The sequence below is a fragment of the Octodon degus genome, unplaced genomic scaffold (genome assembly GCF_000260255.1).
Source record: "Octodon degus isolate 3935 unplaced genomic scaffold, OctDeg1.0 scaffold00001, whole genome shotgun sequence".
Classification (NCBI taxonomy): Eukaryota; Metazoa; Chordata; class Mammalia; order Rodentia; family Octodontidae; genus Octodon; species Octodon degus.
In genome coordinates, this window is record NW_004524577.1 from 11,998,577 (window position 1) to 12,014,766 (window position 16,190).

Here is a 16,190-nt window from a genome sequence, read left to right on the forward strand (position 1 = left end):
AATAAATAAATAAATAAATAAAGATTGTTTCTTAAAAATTAAAAAAAAAAAAGTTAAATTTGTATCAGTCTCACCCATATATAAATATACTTACAAACTTTCCTCTGTTAATTTCTAATTTTAGGATAGAAAAGGTACTTAGCCAAATTTGGAAACTTAGATAATAGAAGAAGCATACCTGTTTGACTATATCAAGATTTTAGTAAAAAGTAATGATAACAAAATGAATAGATAGATGTCTGTAAAACTATTTGTCTTGGAGGATAAGTGAGAGAAATTGATTCCAGTAACAAAGGACTGATACAAATTGATGAGGCAGGAAAAACAATAAGAAATCACCTACCAAATCTAAATACCCAGATAAATGGTCAAGCTCAGTTACAGACAGAAAATAGAAACTAAATAACAATGAATACCATCTGCTGCCTGGCAAGAGTGAAGAGCAGCGTAATGCTTGTTGCTGCCAGGCTTCCTCGGTGTAGGGACACACGCATCAGTAGAGCTGAAAAGGCAGTCACGCAGGCAGGTCTTAGTGCACAGATAGGTGTGCCCTTTGCCTATCAGAGCCGCTCCTAACCGTGAGTGTGTGTGTTTTATTGGTACATTTTATTTTATTTTATTTTATTTTATTTTGCGGAACCCAGGGATTGAACTCAGGTCCTTGTGCTTGCCAGGCAAGCACTTATTCTACTGAGCCATCTCCCCAGCCCTTATTGGTACATTTTAGATACACGTAATAACACTCATCCTAGAGAATTTGTACCTGTACATGATACATTTTGCTGCTTTTTTCCGTTCCTGTACCCTCCTCCTTGAACTCCTCTTTACATCCTTATTTATGAAAGCTTTGTTTCCATGTTTTTCTTGTGTGTTTTTTTCCCTTGGCTCTTTGGATTCTCTCTCCTCCCTCCCTTATTCCCCTTCACATTTGGACATTTTCTTCCCATTTCCCAGTATCTATTATGCATTTTGGTCCTTTCCCACTTTGTTTCCCACACCAGAGAAGACAGTGCAGTATTTACACATATATGTCTGATTTATTTCACTTCAGCGTATGATCTTGAGGTGCACCCATTTAGCTAGAAATGTCCCAAGTTCATCCTTCTTTATGGTAGAGTAATACTCCACTGTATATAAAAATCCCACATCTTTATCCACTCATTAGTTGATGGGCATTTGAGCTATTTCCAAGATTTAACTATTAGAATAGTCTGTGCCACTGTTAACACAAGTGTTCGTATATCCTTCTGTTATAATGCATTTCATTCTTTTTTTTTTTTTTTTTTGGCAGAACCAGGGCTTGAACTCAGACCCTTGTGCTTGCCAGGGAAGCGCTTATTCCACTGAACCATCTCCCTGGCCCCTGCATTTCACTCCTTTGGGAAGATCCCCAAAAGAGAAATAGCTGGATTGAATGGAACCTCTAGTTTTTGAGGACTCTCCACACTGATTTCCACAGTGGTTGCACACCACTCTACACTCCCACCAACCGTGGAAAAGGGTTCCTGTTTCCCTCAGCCCCGCCAGCATTTGTTACTGGCTAATTTCTTGGTAGTACCCATTCTGTCTAAAATGAGATGGAATCTCAGCATTTTATTTTGCATCTCTCAAATGACAAGTGATGTTGAACATTTTTCATATATTTGTAGCAAAGGTATATAATTTAAAGATGTTGGCAGTAATCATATTTGGGAAGGATCAAAATACGAACAGCCCCAGAAATTAATGATGGATGCGTATCCATCTGTACCATGGAATGCTTTGCAGCTGACAAGTGTAATTAGAGCCATACAGGTAGATTTTTAGGAATTAGCATTATTTATACAATGAGACAACTAATAGGCAGCAGAGTTTGTAAGATAACAATATTTGGTGAAAGTGTAACTTTTTTTTTAGATTTTAGGGAAGGGTCTACAGGGTGTTCAGGGTCTCACTACTAGATCAGACTCAGAGCGATCCGCCTGTTTACAGTCTTCTAAGAGCTGGGGTTACAGGCGTGCCACCACACCCAGTCTCAATTTCTGTCTCAGTGTGCCCCAGGGTCGGGGCCGGCTCGGGGATCGAATTCCCGCCCCTGCACCTGCCTACAGTTGCTTTAATCCGCTGAGCTATTTGGCCGACCCAGCATTCTTCACGTATGTTTGTTTGTATATAGCTTTATAAATAATAGTGTTGAGAAGGGTGTTTTGGGAGAAAGGTTTCTACATCGCTCAAGCTGGCCTTGAGTTTACTATGTAGCCCAGGCTGGCAAGTATCTCTGGGATCAAATTTGTGTGTTAATATGATAAATGCATATGTATGCAAAATGAAAACAGCAGATAGTAAATGCTCTTTTACGTTTATTATCAGAGAAAGATGGTTGTAATTTGGCTTTGAGAAAATTGTAATTGTTAATACATAGAGTACTTTATGATAAAAGTTTCATAATTCACACAGAGGGAGGAAAAATGTTCTTAGCAGTTGACACAGAATTTTCCAAGTAAATCTAAGTAGGCACAGTGGAACATTGTTTTTAAAAGCACAGATTTCAGTTGTCTGCAGTGAGCTCTGCCTTACCTTGCAGGAAGGCGCAGATGACGGCCACAGCAGCAGCCTGCCGCCTCAGATCATTCAGTGCTTCGCATGCCCAGAGTGCTTCCTCCTTTTCGGCAGCAAGGATGCCTGTTGGAAGCATATGTCTGGAAAGAATCATTTCCATCAGAGTTTTAAGCCAGGTGGTACGTAAGCAGCTCTTTCACTGAAAATTATTAAACCACTTTAATGTTTGCTAATTTATCAGACTTTCCAGATCATTTTTTTAAAACTATGAATGGTTAGTGTGCAGAAAACTGGGTTTCCTACAAGCAGAACATATTTTCATCAGATTACTCTTGAAATTATTTATCATAATAGTTTTATAACTATAAAAACTCATAATAGTTTTATAACTATAAAAGTGAATGAGTTATGTTTTACTTACTATTTTTTGGTACAGGGGAATTGAACATAGAGTCTTGCATGTACTAGGCGAGCACTCCACCACTGAACTACATCCCAGCCCTGTTTGGGTTTTTATTTTGATTCAGAGTCTTGCTAAGTTGCCCAGGCTGGTCTTAACGTAGCATCCTCCTCCGTCAGCTTCTTAGTAGCTGGAATGACAGGAGCATGCCATCATGCTCAGCTTTAATCCTTATTTCTTTTTTAAAATTTGTCAATATTTCTTTGTACTTACCAGTAAAAATGACTTTCAGGGATGAAGAAAATAATTGGGAAGAAAATACTTATTTACTCAGGCTAATATTTTTGTTACAGCCTTGATGTCTAGGAAGTTGGGTGTTTGTAATTAAGACTTAAATTTTAATTTGTATGTAAGGCATTCTTTATATTTAAGGCTACAAAATGGCTTCTTTTAGGTTTTAATTGCATAAAACATCTTTTTTTTTTTTTTTTTTTTTTTTTTTTACTTAATTCAGCTGTTTGGAAAGCTTGGGCTGTTCTGTATTGAAAAGATATTTAAAGTCATAGTTTATCTTGTATTTTAGATGACAAGAGAATGGCACACCCTATACCATTTCCATCTTTTGCAAAGAAACTTTTGATCTCTCTGTGTAAGGATGTTCCGTTTCGAGTGAAGTGTGTCTCATGCCACCAGACACTGCGTTCCCACATGGAGCTCACTGCCCATTTCAGGTTTGTACAAGTCCAGTCTTAGGCTGAGAGTTGATTCACCAGTCAGAGGACAGGATTCAAGAAATACCACTCCACATTTCTCTCCTTCAAAAATGATAATGTATATTTTCCTGGGAATTAGCTAAGTTTCACATAGAGGGAGATCAGAGGTACGGGGAAAGAGGATGTATTGGTACTGCTGTGCATGTGAGCAGGCTGACGGTCCTGGCCTGTGAGTTCCGTGTGTGTGTGTGTGTGTGTGTGTGTGTGTGTGTGTGTGTGTGTGTGTGAAAGAGAGAGAGCGAGAGCAAGCGAGCTGGGAGCGTGAGCACGAAATGCGTCTCTGTCTGAAAGATTGTCTCAGAGAAGGGCTGAGTTTAGCAAGTGATCAAAAGGGATTCCAGGATGAATTGCCTTTGTCTTCACAGTGGAAGATGTTAGGCAGTACGCCCTGCGTGGAGAACAGTACAGGGAACCCCGTGTGCTTCCCCTTAGACTCATGAGGTAATCAACACCTGACAGTCAGGTTTCGTTCACACTGCTGTCTCTGCAATTTGAAGCAAATGCTAGATACCATTTACCCACAAATGCTTCAGCATATATTTATAAATAAGAACTGTTCATTAAAAAAAATACAGTTCTAATGCCATTACTATACCTTACAAAGCAAATTTTTAAATATCAAATACCTCCTTAGTTATCAGGATTTCCTGAAGGCTTTGTTAAGCTTTTATAATTGGTTGTGAAATTGTGGTCTAGCGTCTGAAGTTTGCATTGTGATACTGTTCTGTCTCTTTTCATCCCTCGCTTTCTCAGAATATACAAAGATTGTGTTCTATATGAGCCAGTGGCATTTATTTAAATAGACCTAATTCTCATAAGCCTTCCAGTAAAGTAATTTTCTTAATAAAACCAAGGCAGCAGAATAAAGGGGTTAATAGGCTGCTTCTCAAACTCATATTTCATGAGTCAGTTTTGTTTATGTCCTTTAACCCTAGCGCAGCAGATTAAAGCACCTGCAAGCAGGCGCAGGGGCCGGGGGTTCGATCCTTGGCCTGCCATGCTGGCCCCACTCCTGGAGCGTGCTGCAGCGGAAACTGAGACTGGATGTGGTGGCGCATGCCTGTAATCCCAGCTCTTGGGAGGCTGTAAGCTAGTGGATCACTAGGAGTCCGATCTAGCAGTAAGGCCCTGAATACCCTGTAGACCTTTCCCTAAAATTAAAAAATAAAAAATATGCTTCTTTCCTCTGTGAGATTAAGAATTGAACGTAGGGTTTTCTGTATTCTAGGCTAGTATCCTACTACTGAGCTGTGTCTTAAATACTTTTTATTTTTATTTTGAGACAGTCTTTCATTAAGTGGCCTGTGCTGGGCTTGAACTTGTAATGCTTTGTGGCAGCAGTTTAAGTAGCTGAGATTATAGGTGTGTACTACTGCACCAGGCTAATGTGCTTTGTTTTGATCAATTGTGATGGGCACCTTATATATTGATGGGCCATTTGTTTTTGTTTGTGATGCTCTATTTAAGGCATTTTGTCAATTTAAAAAATTGCATTGTTTGCTGCTTCAATTGTGAATTGGAGTTCTTCATATATTCTAAATATGGATCTTTGTCAAATTTATATCAAGGTTATGCTGCTGTAGTTTGGCATGGATTCCCCCCCAGAAGTGTGCAGTGCACTTGGCGGCTGCACGTGCCGGTGTTGGAGTGACGGGGCCATGAGGACTGGCATGGGAGGAGGGAGCTGAGGGACCCTGTTGGGGCTTGGTGCCTGCTGCACAGGACGCTGTGGTCACATGAGGCTGTGTGAGTCAGGTCTCTGAGAGGCAGTGTGGTGGCACAGCCCCTCTCCTCCCTCTCCTCGCTCACAAGTAGTACCCAAGTAGTACCGCCCTGTGTTCTGAGGAGCAGCAGGCTTTGGCTAGATGCCGCCTGCTGGCCTTGCATTTCCCTGTAAGCCTGAACCTTTCTTGGGTAAGGTATCCTATTTCAGGCATTCTGTGACAGCAGCAGGAAAGACTAAAACCTGACTGTTTCCCAGCCTATGACTTTCATATCCAACTTGCTGACTTTTTCTCTTGCTGAGAATCTTCTAATCTCATTGAGTATAGTTTGTAGGCGTTCTGTGTTCCTAGAAACCTCTGCTGATTCTTATTTCAGGACTGTGTCTTAAAAATTTTAATTTAATTGGTTTTTTTCTTTTTTGTGGTACTGGGGTTTGAACTTGGGGCCTTATACTTGTTGGGCAGGTGCTTATGCCACTGAGCTGTATATCCCCAGCCCAATTGTATTATTTTTTAAAGTGTCTGTGTTTTTTATATTTACCTTAAATTTTTGTTGATTTCTTTTTTAAACAACTAGCATTTGATTTCACTGATGATATTTTTCCTCCTTTCTTCTGAGTTTTTATTGTTTGCCCCTTGTGTAGCTCATTAATTTCTTATTGGGGCCATAATTTGTGTCCCGCTACAAGGTGACTTGTTACCACTTACAGCAGGGACATATTATATTATGTGCTTAATTTCGTTATCTTTTCCTGGCTTATTAAGGTAGAAGCTTAGATTGACTCTGTATCTTCCTTTGCAATATTAAATATACTTAAAGGTTTAAATTTGCCACTGAACACTGCCCTGTCCTATTGTTTTCATTTTTATTTAGTTAAGATATTTTATCCTTTCTTTCCTTAAACAGTTAAGCATAGAATTATCATATGTCTAGGAATTTACATTTCTAGGAAACAGGCAAGAAAAATGAAAATACTGGGCTACACAGCAGACTTGTACGTTGTTTAGAGCCATGTTAGTCATAATATTCAGTAACTGGGAGCAGCTCAAATGTCCATGAACTGACAGGTGAGTAACACAGTGTGGCCACTGGAGGGAACCGCATCCTGGGATACGTAAGACACCACTTACTGCATAGTCTCTTACAAAGTTCCGGGATAAGAAGTCTTTGAGACAGAAAGTTACAGCCAACTGCTCAGTGACTGGTATTTCTGAATCTTGTTCTTGAGGTAAAAGCACATATGGGCATGGAATATTCCTGACATGCTTAATCTGTTCTTAAAGAATAAGTAGGAGATTGGCTAGGAGTTCACCATAGTGCTCCTCTGTGCGGTGCAATTACCTCAGCATTTAATTTGCTTGTCTGATAAGGTATTAAGGCCTCAGTCAGTGATACTGATTTACTGTGATGGAGTTTACCTTCATATTTTTTTAACTGTTTTGTTCTAGTTTTAACCCTTTCCATGTGAATTAGAAATAGACAAAGTAGGGCTGGGGAGACAGCTCAGTGGCATAAACACCTGCCTGGCATGCGCAAGGTCCTGAGTTCGATTCCCGTTACCACAAAAAAAAAAAAAAAAAAATAGACAAAGTATAAGTTATACTAAGATAATTTGAGATAATAAAATATCATTAAATCACATATCTTTATTTGTAAGTATCTTGTGGACCTTATTTATTTTTTAAAATTTAATTTAAAATTAATTTAAATTTTGTCATAAAAAGTGATGATATATTTAGAAAATACCTTTAAAGGAATTCTTTTCTTTTTCAATCCAATTTAGGATTCGTTGTCGAAATGCTGGACCTGTAGCGATAGCTGAGAAAAACATTACCCAAGTTGCAGAAAAATTTCTATTAAGAGGTTATTGTCCAAATTGCAACCAAGTCTTCATGGATGAAACCAGCACCCAAACTCACAAGCAGAATTCGGGACACAAAATCAGACTCATTAACTCAGTTCAAGAAGCAGTCTTACTTTTTTGCCATAGCAGTGAAGGGAATAAATCTCCTTCTGACTTGAATTTACAGTTAGATCAACCAAAGCTTTCAATACTAAAGAGAGCTATGTCTGTTAAAGAATCTGGCTCGCAGGGATGCAGCATCGTTCCAAAGAAGAAGATGAATTTAGAAGGTAGAAACCATGAAGAGACGCTTTTTGTCCAGAAGCAGAAGTCAGTAGCGAAAGCTTGGTTTTGTGAATGCGGTCAGCGGTTCCCAAGCGAAGATGCAGTAGAGAAGCACGTTTTCTTGGCAAACACAATGTGTTACAAATGTGTGGTCTGTGGAAAAATATGCGAAGATTCAGGGGTTATCCGTCTGCACATGAGCCGGTTTCATGGAGGGGCACATTTAAATAACTTTCTTTTTTGGTGTCGGACATGCAGAAAGGAGTTAAGAAAAAAAGATAGTATTATGGCACATGTGACTGAATTTCATAATGGACACAGATATTTTTATGAGGTGGATGAGATAGAAGATGAAACTTTGCCATCATCTTCAGTGTTGAGTAATTCGCCTGCTACCAAACCTCCTTCCACTGTTCCTGTTGTTGAGCATTCTCTGGCACACAGTCCCCCAAGGGGTAAATGGCAGTGCCGGATTTGTGAAGATATGTTTGAGTCCCAGGAAAGGGTAAGACAGCATTGCATGTCTCTGGCAAGTCACCAGTTTCATAGGTACAGCTGTGCACACTGCAGAAAGGCTTTCCATAAGATAGAAACAGCGCACCGACACTGCCAAGACGAGCATGACGGCGAGATCAAGATTAAATTCTTCTGCGGGCTTTGCGATCTTGTCTTTAATGTGGAAGAAGCATTTCTGAGTCATTATAGGGAACACCACAGCATAGATTACATGTTTGTGTCAGAAAAAACTGAACCTTCAATTAAAACTGAGGAGGATATTTCAGTTGTAGAGACCAGTAACCTGTTGACCTGTGGTTGCCGTGAGAGTTACATGAGTAAGGTCAACAGAAGGGAAGATTACAGTAGATGTCTCCAGGTCATGCTGGATAAAGGTAAACTCTGGTTTTGTTGCAGTTTGTGTTCAGCAACAGCACAGAATTTAGTTGACATGAAGGCTCACACCGATCAGATGCACAGAGAAGAGAAGGATGCAGAGCAGCAGCAGCACCTCATCAAGTGCGGCGTCTGCACCAAAGCCTTCCACAACGCTGAGAGCGCCCAGCAGCACTTCCACAGGAAGCATGCCTTCTCACAGAAAGCCAGCGTAGCTCCCTTCGGACCCGAGAAAGGAAACGTGTACAAGTTCACTGCCAGTGCCTCACATGCAGAGGAAAAACCGAAACAAGCCGTGAGCTGCCCAAGAAATTCAGACATGGAGAAAGGAGCTGAAGATGACCTAAGCTGTCAGAATACAGGTATGAATGTAGCACTCTGCAAACTCATGTACTAACTAGTGTAGCTACTCAGGTGCACATACCGTGTTTTTGTGACTTCATGATCCAGCTTTGAAGGAAGAAATGGTGTAGGATGATACATCTCATTGATTGCTACGGCATATACTCCAAAGGGGTTTATATCCCTGTTATTCATTCATCCACTTTATAAATGTAAGGGTAGAAAAAATAGGCTGGTTTTAAGGAATGTTTTTTAGATATATCTCATTCTCTATTCTTTTTTTTTTTTTTTAAGAGTGATCATTTTTTTTTTAAATTTTATTTATTTATGTGTGTGTGTGTGTGGGGCCAGCTCAGCCCACCAGGGGGCGGGGCTGGCTGGCATGTGGTGCAGGGGGATTGAACTGTTCATTCTCTATTCTTTTACAGAACACATTACAGTTTTGAGAGGTGAAGGAAATTGATAAGGTTTCCTAAAATTCAGGTTTGATAGCTGTTCTGGACCTTATCACTTAGTTTTTTGTTTTTTTTTTATTATATGTGTACCTTCCTTTTCAAAAAATGACCTGGGCATGGTGGCACACATCAGTAATCTCTGCACTCTGGAACGCTAAGGCAGGAGGGTCACAAGTTCAAGCCTAGCCAGGGCAACTTAGTGACTTAGCAAGGCCGTATCTCAAAAATTAAAAAAAAAGGCTTGCTGGCTCAGTGCTGAGGTCCCGGGCTTAGTCCCTAATGACTGAGGAAACAAAACAACAAGAAGCCAGATGAATTCCTTACATATGTATATTTGGCCTTATTCTTTAAGTATTAGAAATCTTAAGAGTAAGTTCAGCATATTTGTATTTTTATGATTTTATTGGAAGTAAAGATTTAGGGTAGTGTTAAATAGCAGTTAGAAATAGAATTATGAAAAGAAAGAAAGAAAGAAAGAAAGAAAGAAAGAAAGAAAGAAAGAAAGAAAGAGTTAATGGTGCTGGCCAGATAGCTCAGCTGAATAAAGGGCCTACTTAGGCAGATGCAGGGACCAGCGTTCAATCCCCAGCCTGCTGTGCTGGCCCCACCCCCAGGGCACGCGGAGATACCAGCTGAGACTGGGCATGATAGAGCATGGTGGCGCACACCTGTAATCCCATCGCTTGGGAGCCTGAAAACAGGAGGATCACTACGGGTCCAGTCTGTGTAGTGAGACCCTGTAGACCCTGTACTAAATACCTAAAAGAAAAAAAAGAAAAGAAATACTGAGTTATGGCAGCAAGAGAGATTGAAGTGTGAGTTCCCTTCTTTATACTCTTTGGATTTTCCTTCAGATGATTGAATTGAGTAATGCAATATTTTTGTTTTGTTTAGAAGTTTTAACTTTTTAGCCTGTTAATTTTAATTCCATCCTCCTCCACTTTTTTTTTTTTTTTTTTTTTTTTTTGTGGAACCGGGGATTGAACTCAGGCCCTTGTGCTTACCAGGCAACTGCTTATTCTACTGAGCCATCTCCCCAGTCAATTCCATACCCTTTTAAACAAACATTTACGCTTGGTGAATTCTATGTAATGTAGAATAGAGACAGTCAATATGAAATTCATGCTAGTAAACTATTTTAAGGAATCTTTGAGTGCTTTTGCTTCTGCTGCTTCTGCCTTTTTTTTTTTTTTTTTTTAATGTATTTTGAATTGGAGTCTTGCTGGGTAGCCCAGGCTGGTCTCAAGCTTATATGCTTAGGTACCCCTCCAGCCTCAGCCTGCTGAGTGACCAGGACTAAGGTATGCGCCACATACACAGCTAAGAACTGTTCATATTTACGGGCCTGCTCTGTAACACACAGATTCAGCACCACCTTCAGTTTTAGCAAGTTTCCCTGAGAAAAAGGGTTAAATCATGTCAGTCTAGTCAGCTCTTGTGCTCCAAACAGGCTGTGGGTGTAGCGTATTGTGTTGTCTTGTTTTTTGCTCTTTCATTACTTTTTGGGAATTTATATGACCGTACATTTGATAGACTATGATTGTAATTTCTTTTTTTTTTTTAATTTTTTTTTATTTTTCAACAAATAATACACTGCATATATTCTTCTTAGTGGTTAATTGCTGTACAAGATGCGGACTTGTGATCCTTATGATTGTAATTTCTAAATCTAGAATTACTGAGGACTTGAGGTGTAAGATAGCTTGGAAATATCAGAGGATAGCTGTTGTATTTTGAAGGGTTAAGAGTAGGAGCTACTCATTGTTCAAGTAATTTAGCCCTTTGTTTACTGCCACTAGAAGCTTTAAAACCTTGTCAGCAGGAAAGTGTGAAGTAAGGGGAAAGAGAAGGAGAAAGTCGGAAAATGGGGTAAGAGGAAAGAAGAACACGAGAGAGCAGGTGCCACTGTTCTGTGCCTCCAGTGCCCAGCTCTAGCTCCACTTTATGCAGCAGGGTCGTGGGTCGTCTCGTCGTGGTTCTGAGGTGGTTTGCTCACAGAGCCAGAGGGCTGCTTGTAAATCAGTACAGATGAGAAGCAGCAGCAGCAAGTTCTGGTTTAGCAAGTAACAGCAACTTGGAAATTTTATTTTGATGGGTGGTACAAGTTCTTGGTTACTTGAAATTAAAACTATTCCTTTTATAAATGACTTTAAAAATCTTCATGGGCCAGCGATATAACTTAGTGGCACAAGTGCCTGCCAGGCAAGCGTGAGGTTCTAAGATTGACTCCTGGAATGCACATACCTGCATACATGTGTGCTTTATGATCAAAGGCTGATACTTATTTAAAAGGATAATGTAAAGTATTCTGAATATTTTTACCTAAGCATAAACTCATGTACACAGTTGGATTTCATGAAAAAGTCTAGCTAGAAATGAATAACATGCAAAATTCATGTTTGCTTCTATATTTTAGGCTTCAGAAATGAAATGTTTGTAGCCAAGTCTTACTGAGCTTACATTAATGTTTCTGTGTTCTCAGAGGAAGAAGTTGAGCTTCCAGATTTGGATTACCTGCGAACCATGACTCATATAGTCTTTGTAGATTTTGATAATTGGTCCAACTTCTTTGGTCATCTACCAGGACAGCTTAACCAAGGAACATTTATTTGGGGCTTTCAAGGTATGATTAAAAAAGAAAACATGTGAGATGTCCTCTTCCCAAATTAGATTCACTTTAAAGGTTCCTCTTGGACCTTCCTGAATAGAGCATACAAACATAATTTGAATATTATTACTTTGCATTATAGTTACTCTGCTAATATATTTTCTTTTTACATATCTCCCTAATAAATTTTAATGCAATCTGGTGACCCAAAGATTATGCATCTTCTGATAGGGATTTTTAAAAGCTTTATTCAGTGCCTGTGATGTGCCTGGCAATATTGCTTGGCGTAAATATGGTTGCTGATTATTACTCTCGTTTCTCTTCTTAAATACAAAGAAGCAGGCTGAGAAGTGAGTACATATTTTTAAATTTTTAATACTAATAAAAACCAGAACTACAGGGAAAATGTCTGAAATGGAACTAAAAGCCTTTGGAAGTGGCATTGATATAAACCAGGCACTCCTCCAGTCTGTGGGCAAAGCACCACGCCAACATCTAGTCCTTTCTGGGCTAACTTCAGCCAGTCCAAACAGCCAGTTGAGCGAAATGAGCAGCATTGTCTATCAGAAGCAGTTCCACTCACCCCCGGCCACTGTGGAGTGCCACAGCCTTTTCCTGCACAGTTTGCACCCCAGAAGAGAGCTGTGGGAAGAGGACTCAGCCGCAGACATTTGGTCCTAGGTGTTGGCAACATGGGGAGCAGAGGTTCTTCAGTCCGCGCAACAGTTCTTCTCTGAACAGCAACAGAGCAAACAGATAGGAGGCAAAGCCCAGAAAGTGGACAGTGATTCCAGTAACCCTCCTGAAACACTGACAGACCCTTCTGGTGTCTGCCAGGAAAAAGTGGAAGAGAATCCCCCCCTGCAGCCACCACAGCCACCACACCTGTCAGGACTGGACCGGTCAAACCTCAGGCGATCAAAACCAAAGAAACAGAATCTTAAAGGGCATGCTTTTTTGCAGAGCACTGGGGACATGGGAAGGGAAATGGGGAGGATGAAGTCAGACAATGCCAGCAGCCACAGGGCTAAAATGGTTTGTGACATTATCCTGTGTAGGGCTTGGGGCATAGGAACAAAGTGCACTGGAACACGGCCGCCCACTGGTCAGGGAGGCTGTGCAAGCTGCATCTGCTGTATAACATTGCTTGCTTGGTAGCCACACTTCTTCCATCAGAATTTTGTAAACAGACATGAGTACATATTTGTAAAATTTTAATACTAATAAAAACCAGAACTACAGGGAAAATGTGTGAAATGGAACTAAAAGCCTTTGAAGTAGCATTGATATAAACCAGGCACTCCTCCTGAAGTGCATAGTTTTTGACCTAAAAGTCTTTATGGTTAAATGAAAGCCCAGAAATAGGAAAACTCCACCACATAGGAATAGCTCAGCTGAACTGCGGCAGGTCCCAGCTAATGCATCCGATACGGTTTCTTTGCTGCCTTGCATTCTTTGCGTATGGTATGAAGTTAAAACCTTTTACATATTTAATACAGTACATTCCCCGTGTACAAATGGAAAGAAATAAGTTTAATGTTTCTAGACCAATACGGCTATTAATTTCTGTACAATGCCAGCTTAACATGGTAAACTGGGATAACTTTTTCCGAAGTTGACAGCAAAGCCAGAGTTTCCAAAAATTCAAATTTTATATATATATATATATATATATATATATATACACACACACACACACATATACACAACACACACACACACCCCAATAATAGTGGTGTGTTCTGCATCAATAGCAGCAACAGCTTTTCCAGGTTCTGCAGTCATCTGAACAAAATTATAGACATCCAGCACACTCCATTTAAAAGAAAAATACCCAGAAAACAGCAAAGTTCTGTTACTGTTGTGGTACCTGGCACCATTTTTTTTTTTTTTAATGGTACCAGGGATTGAACTTACAACCTTGTGCTTGGCAGGCAGGCACTTTTTCTACTGAGCTGTCTCCCCAGCCCATGGCACTATTTTTTTTTTTTAAATTAGTTTCTTAATCATCATCTGGAAAGAAAATGTTCTAGAGTAACATCATTAAAAACAGTTTTGAGGGGCTGGTGAGATGGCTCGGTGGTCTAAAGCACCTACTTAGAACAAGCTTAGCAAAGCACAGGGACCACGGTTCAATCCTCCAGCACCACATGCCAGCCAGCCCCGCCCCCTGGTGGGCTGAGCTGGCCACACACACGCACACACACAGGCACGCATGTATAAATGAATAAAATTAAAAAAAAAAACAAAACAGCTTTGATAGAGCCGGTCACTGCTATGTATCATAAAGCAGGTATGAGATATTTTACATTCACAGAAGTATGATACAGTAGTGTCCCACATCTATAATACTTTATAATACTTTTTTTTTTTTTGTATTTTAGGGAATGGTCTACAGGGTGTTGAGGGTCTCACTGCTACATTGGACTCAGTGATCTGCCTGTTTACAGCCTCCCAAGAGCTGGGATTATAGGTGTGCGCCACCACGCCCAGTCTCAATTGCAGTTTCAGCATGCCCCGGGATCATCCCCTGGCCCCTACATCTGCTTGCAGGCGCTTTAATATGCTGAGCTATTTGGCTGGGCCTATAATACTAAAGGACACAGTTAAAAAGGCATTATTCCAGACCTGATTCTGCTTTTCCAGCAGAGGGGCCAAATGATGATTTGACACAGCTTTGTAAAGAAATGCAATTTCTTAGATAGCATTTGCGCTCATTAGCAGCACAGTTTACTTTCTCTCTTCATGAACAACAGCTAAAAATTCTTCTTTAAAAACTGGGGCAAAACCAGAAATGGGGTGGGGTGGGGTGGGGCTGGGGGAGGAGGGCAAGACTTGGACGAAGATGGATGAGTGAAGGCAAGCAGTATTCAGCCGAACTAGAATTTTATCAAATCTGAAAGCAGCTCTGCTGGAGAAAGGAGATACCCAGTAGTGGTGCTTGGGCGCTGCGCACCACAGCCAGATGCTGCATCACTGGGAAGGGCGGTAGCAGGCACACATCGCCCGTCTGGTGTGTGCAAGGACGCAGACACCAGTGATCTGTCATCTGCTTGCTCCTCCGGGAGGCAGGGGGCAGTCGCTACTGTGCTTGGGTTTTGTTCAGCCCATCACCATGCTACAAAAGTAGCAAGCTGCCATAGGAAAAGTCAGTCTCCTCTATCCAGCACCAGTTACCTGCAGTTCTTCACCTGGAAGCCTACAAACCTGGAAAAGCTGTTGCTGCTGTTGCTGCTATTGATGCAGAACATACCACTATTGGGGGGTGGGTGTGTGTGTGTATGATTTGAATTTTTGGAAACTGGCTGTGCTGTCAACTTCGGAAAAAGTTATCCCCGTTTACCATATTGAGTTGGCATTGTACAGAAATTAACAGCCATATTGGTCTAGAAATGTTAAAACTCATTTTTTTCCACTTGTACAGGGGTAATGCACTGTATTAAATATGTAAAAGGTTTTGTCTTCATGGGTTTGATTACAGAAACTAATAAAGTATTCTCTAAAAATAACGAAAAAGCCAGAGTTAGCGTTTGGACTTCGGTTTCCTGAGTACAGACTGGTGTCGCTCTCCTCAGCCTCACCTGCCTCTGTATTTCATCCTTGCTGCTCTTCCATGTGCGACCTCAGCTGAATCCCTCAGCAAAGTATTGACTGGATCCAGGGGAGTGGATTCTTGGATTTACAGATACTACAGTGAGAAACTGGTATAGTTCCTGTTTACAAAAACTGTGTAAAGATCAAGATTGGGATTAGAGTTGAAAACATATTGACGTGAATAAATTGGCCAATATAATGTTTTTTTAAGTCCAGCTCTGATTGTTCATTAGCAGTTTCTGGGGTTTTTTGAGACAGAGTCTCACTGTGTAGCTCAAGGACCTTGGCTTGAACTCAGTATGGAGCCTAAGCTGGTCTCAGACATGGGGCAGTCCTCATGCCTCAGTCCCCTTGTGCTAAGTTACAGGTGTGCGCCACTGTGCCTGGCTAGGAATTCTAGCTGTCCATCCTGCCCATTGCCCATGCTTGGCACATTTGTACAAAGCCACTGGTGTTTGCATTCATACAGAATAACACCATTGAAAAGGCTTTTACACACATTACTTTTGATTCTGCACCACATTCCTGTGAGTTTTCAGATAATTAAGTAGAATGAGGAAAGTTGGTCTTCCTTCCCAGGCCTGTAGAACAGCAGGCTGGCAGTGCCTATACACACCCACATTCTAATCTAGTTGGTGCTTTCCTTCCAGGAAGAGCGTTTCCTAGGTCATGTTTCTTGTAATATTGTTCAGTCTTCTCCTGTTTGATGTTCACTTAAACCTGTTTATTTCTAAAA

General features: G+C 40.6%; 1 protein-coding gene across 6 annotated transcripts in view; it reads left to right on the top strand.

Annotated features, from left to right (window-relative positions):
- Positions 1–16,190, top strand: part of Znf451 (zinc finger protein 451) — a 96,857-nt gene that overhangs the window by 67,502 nt on the left and 13,165 nt on the right. For 5 of the 6 annotated variants that reach the window (XM_023701264.1, XM_023701292.1, XM_023701347.1 and 2 more), the window contains 4 exons: positions 2,564–2,717; positions 3,522–3,669; positions 7,220–8,817; positions 11,735–11,875. In XM_023701264.1, coding sequence (XP_023557032.1) covers positions 2,564–2,717; positions 3,522–3,669; positions 7,220–8,817; positions 11,735–11,875 — 2,041 coding nt within the window. The remainder of the gene's footprint in view (positions 1–2,563; positions 2,718–3,521; positions 3,670–7,219; positions 8,818–11,734; positions 11,876–16,190) is intronic. The other variant, XM_023701389.1, reaches the window with a different exon arrangement.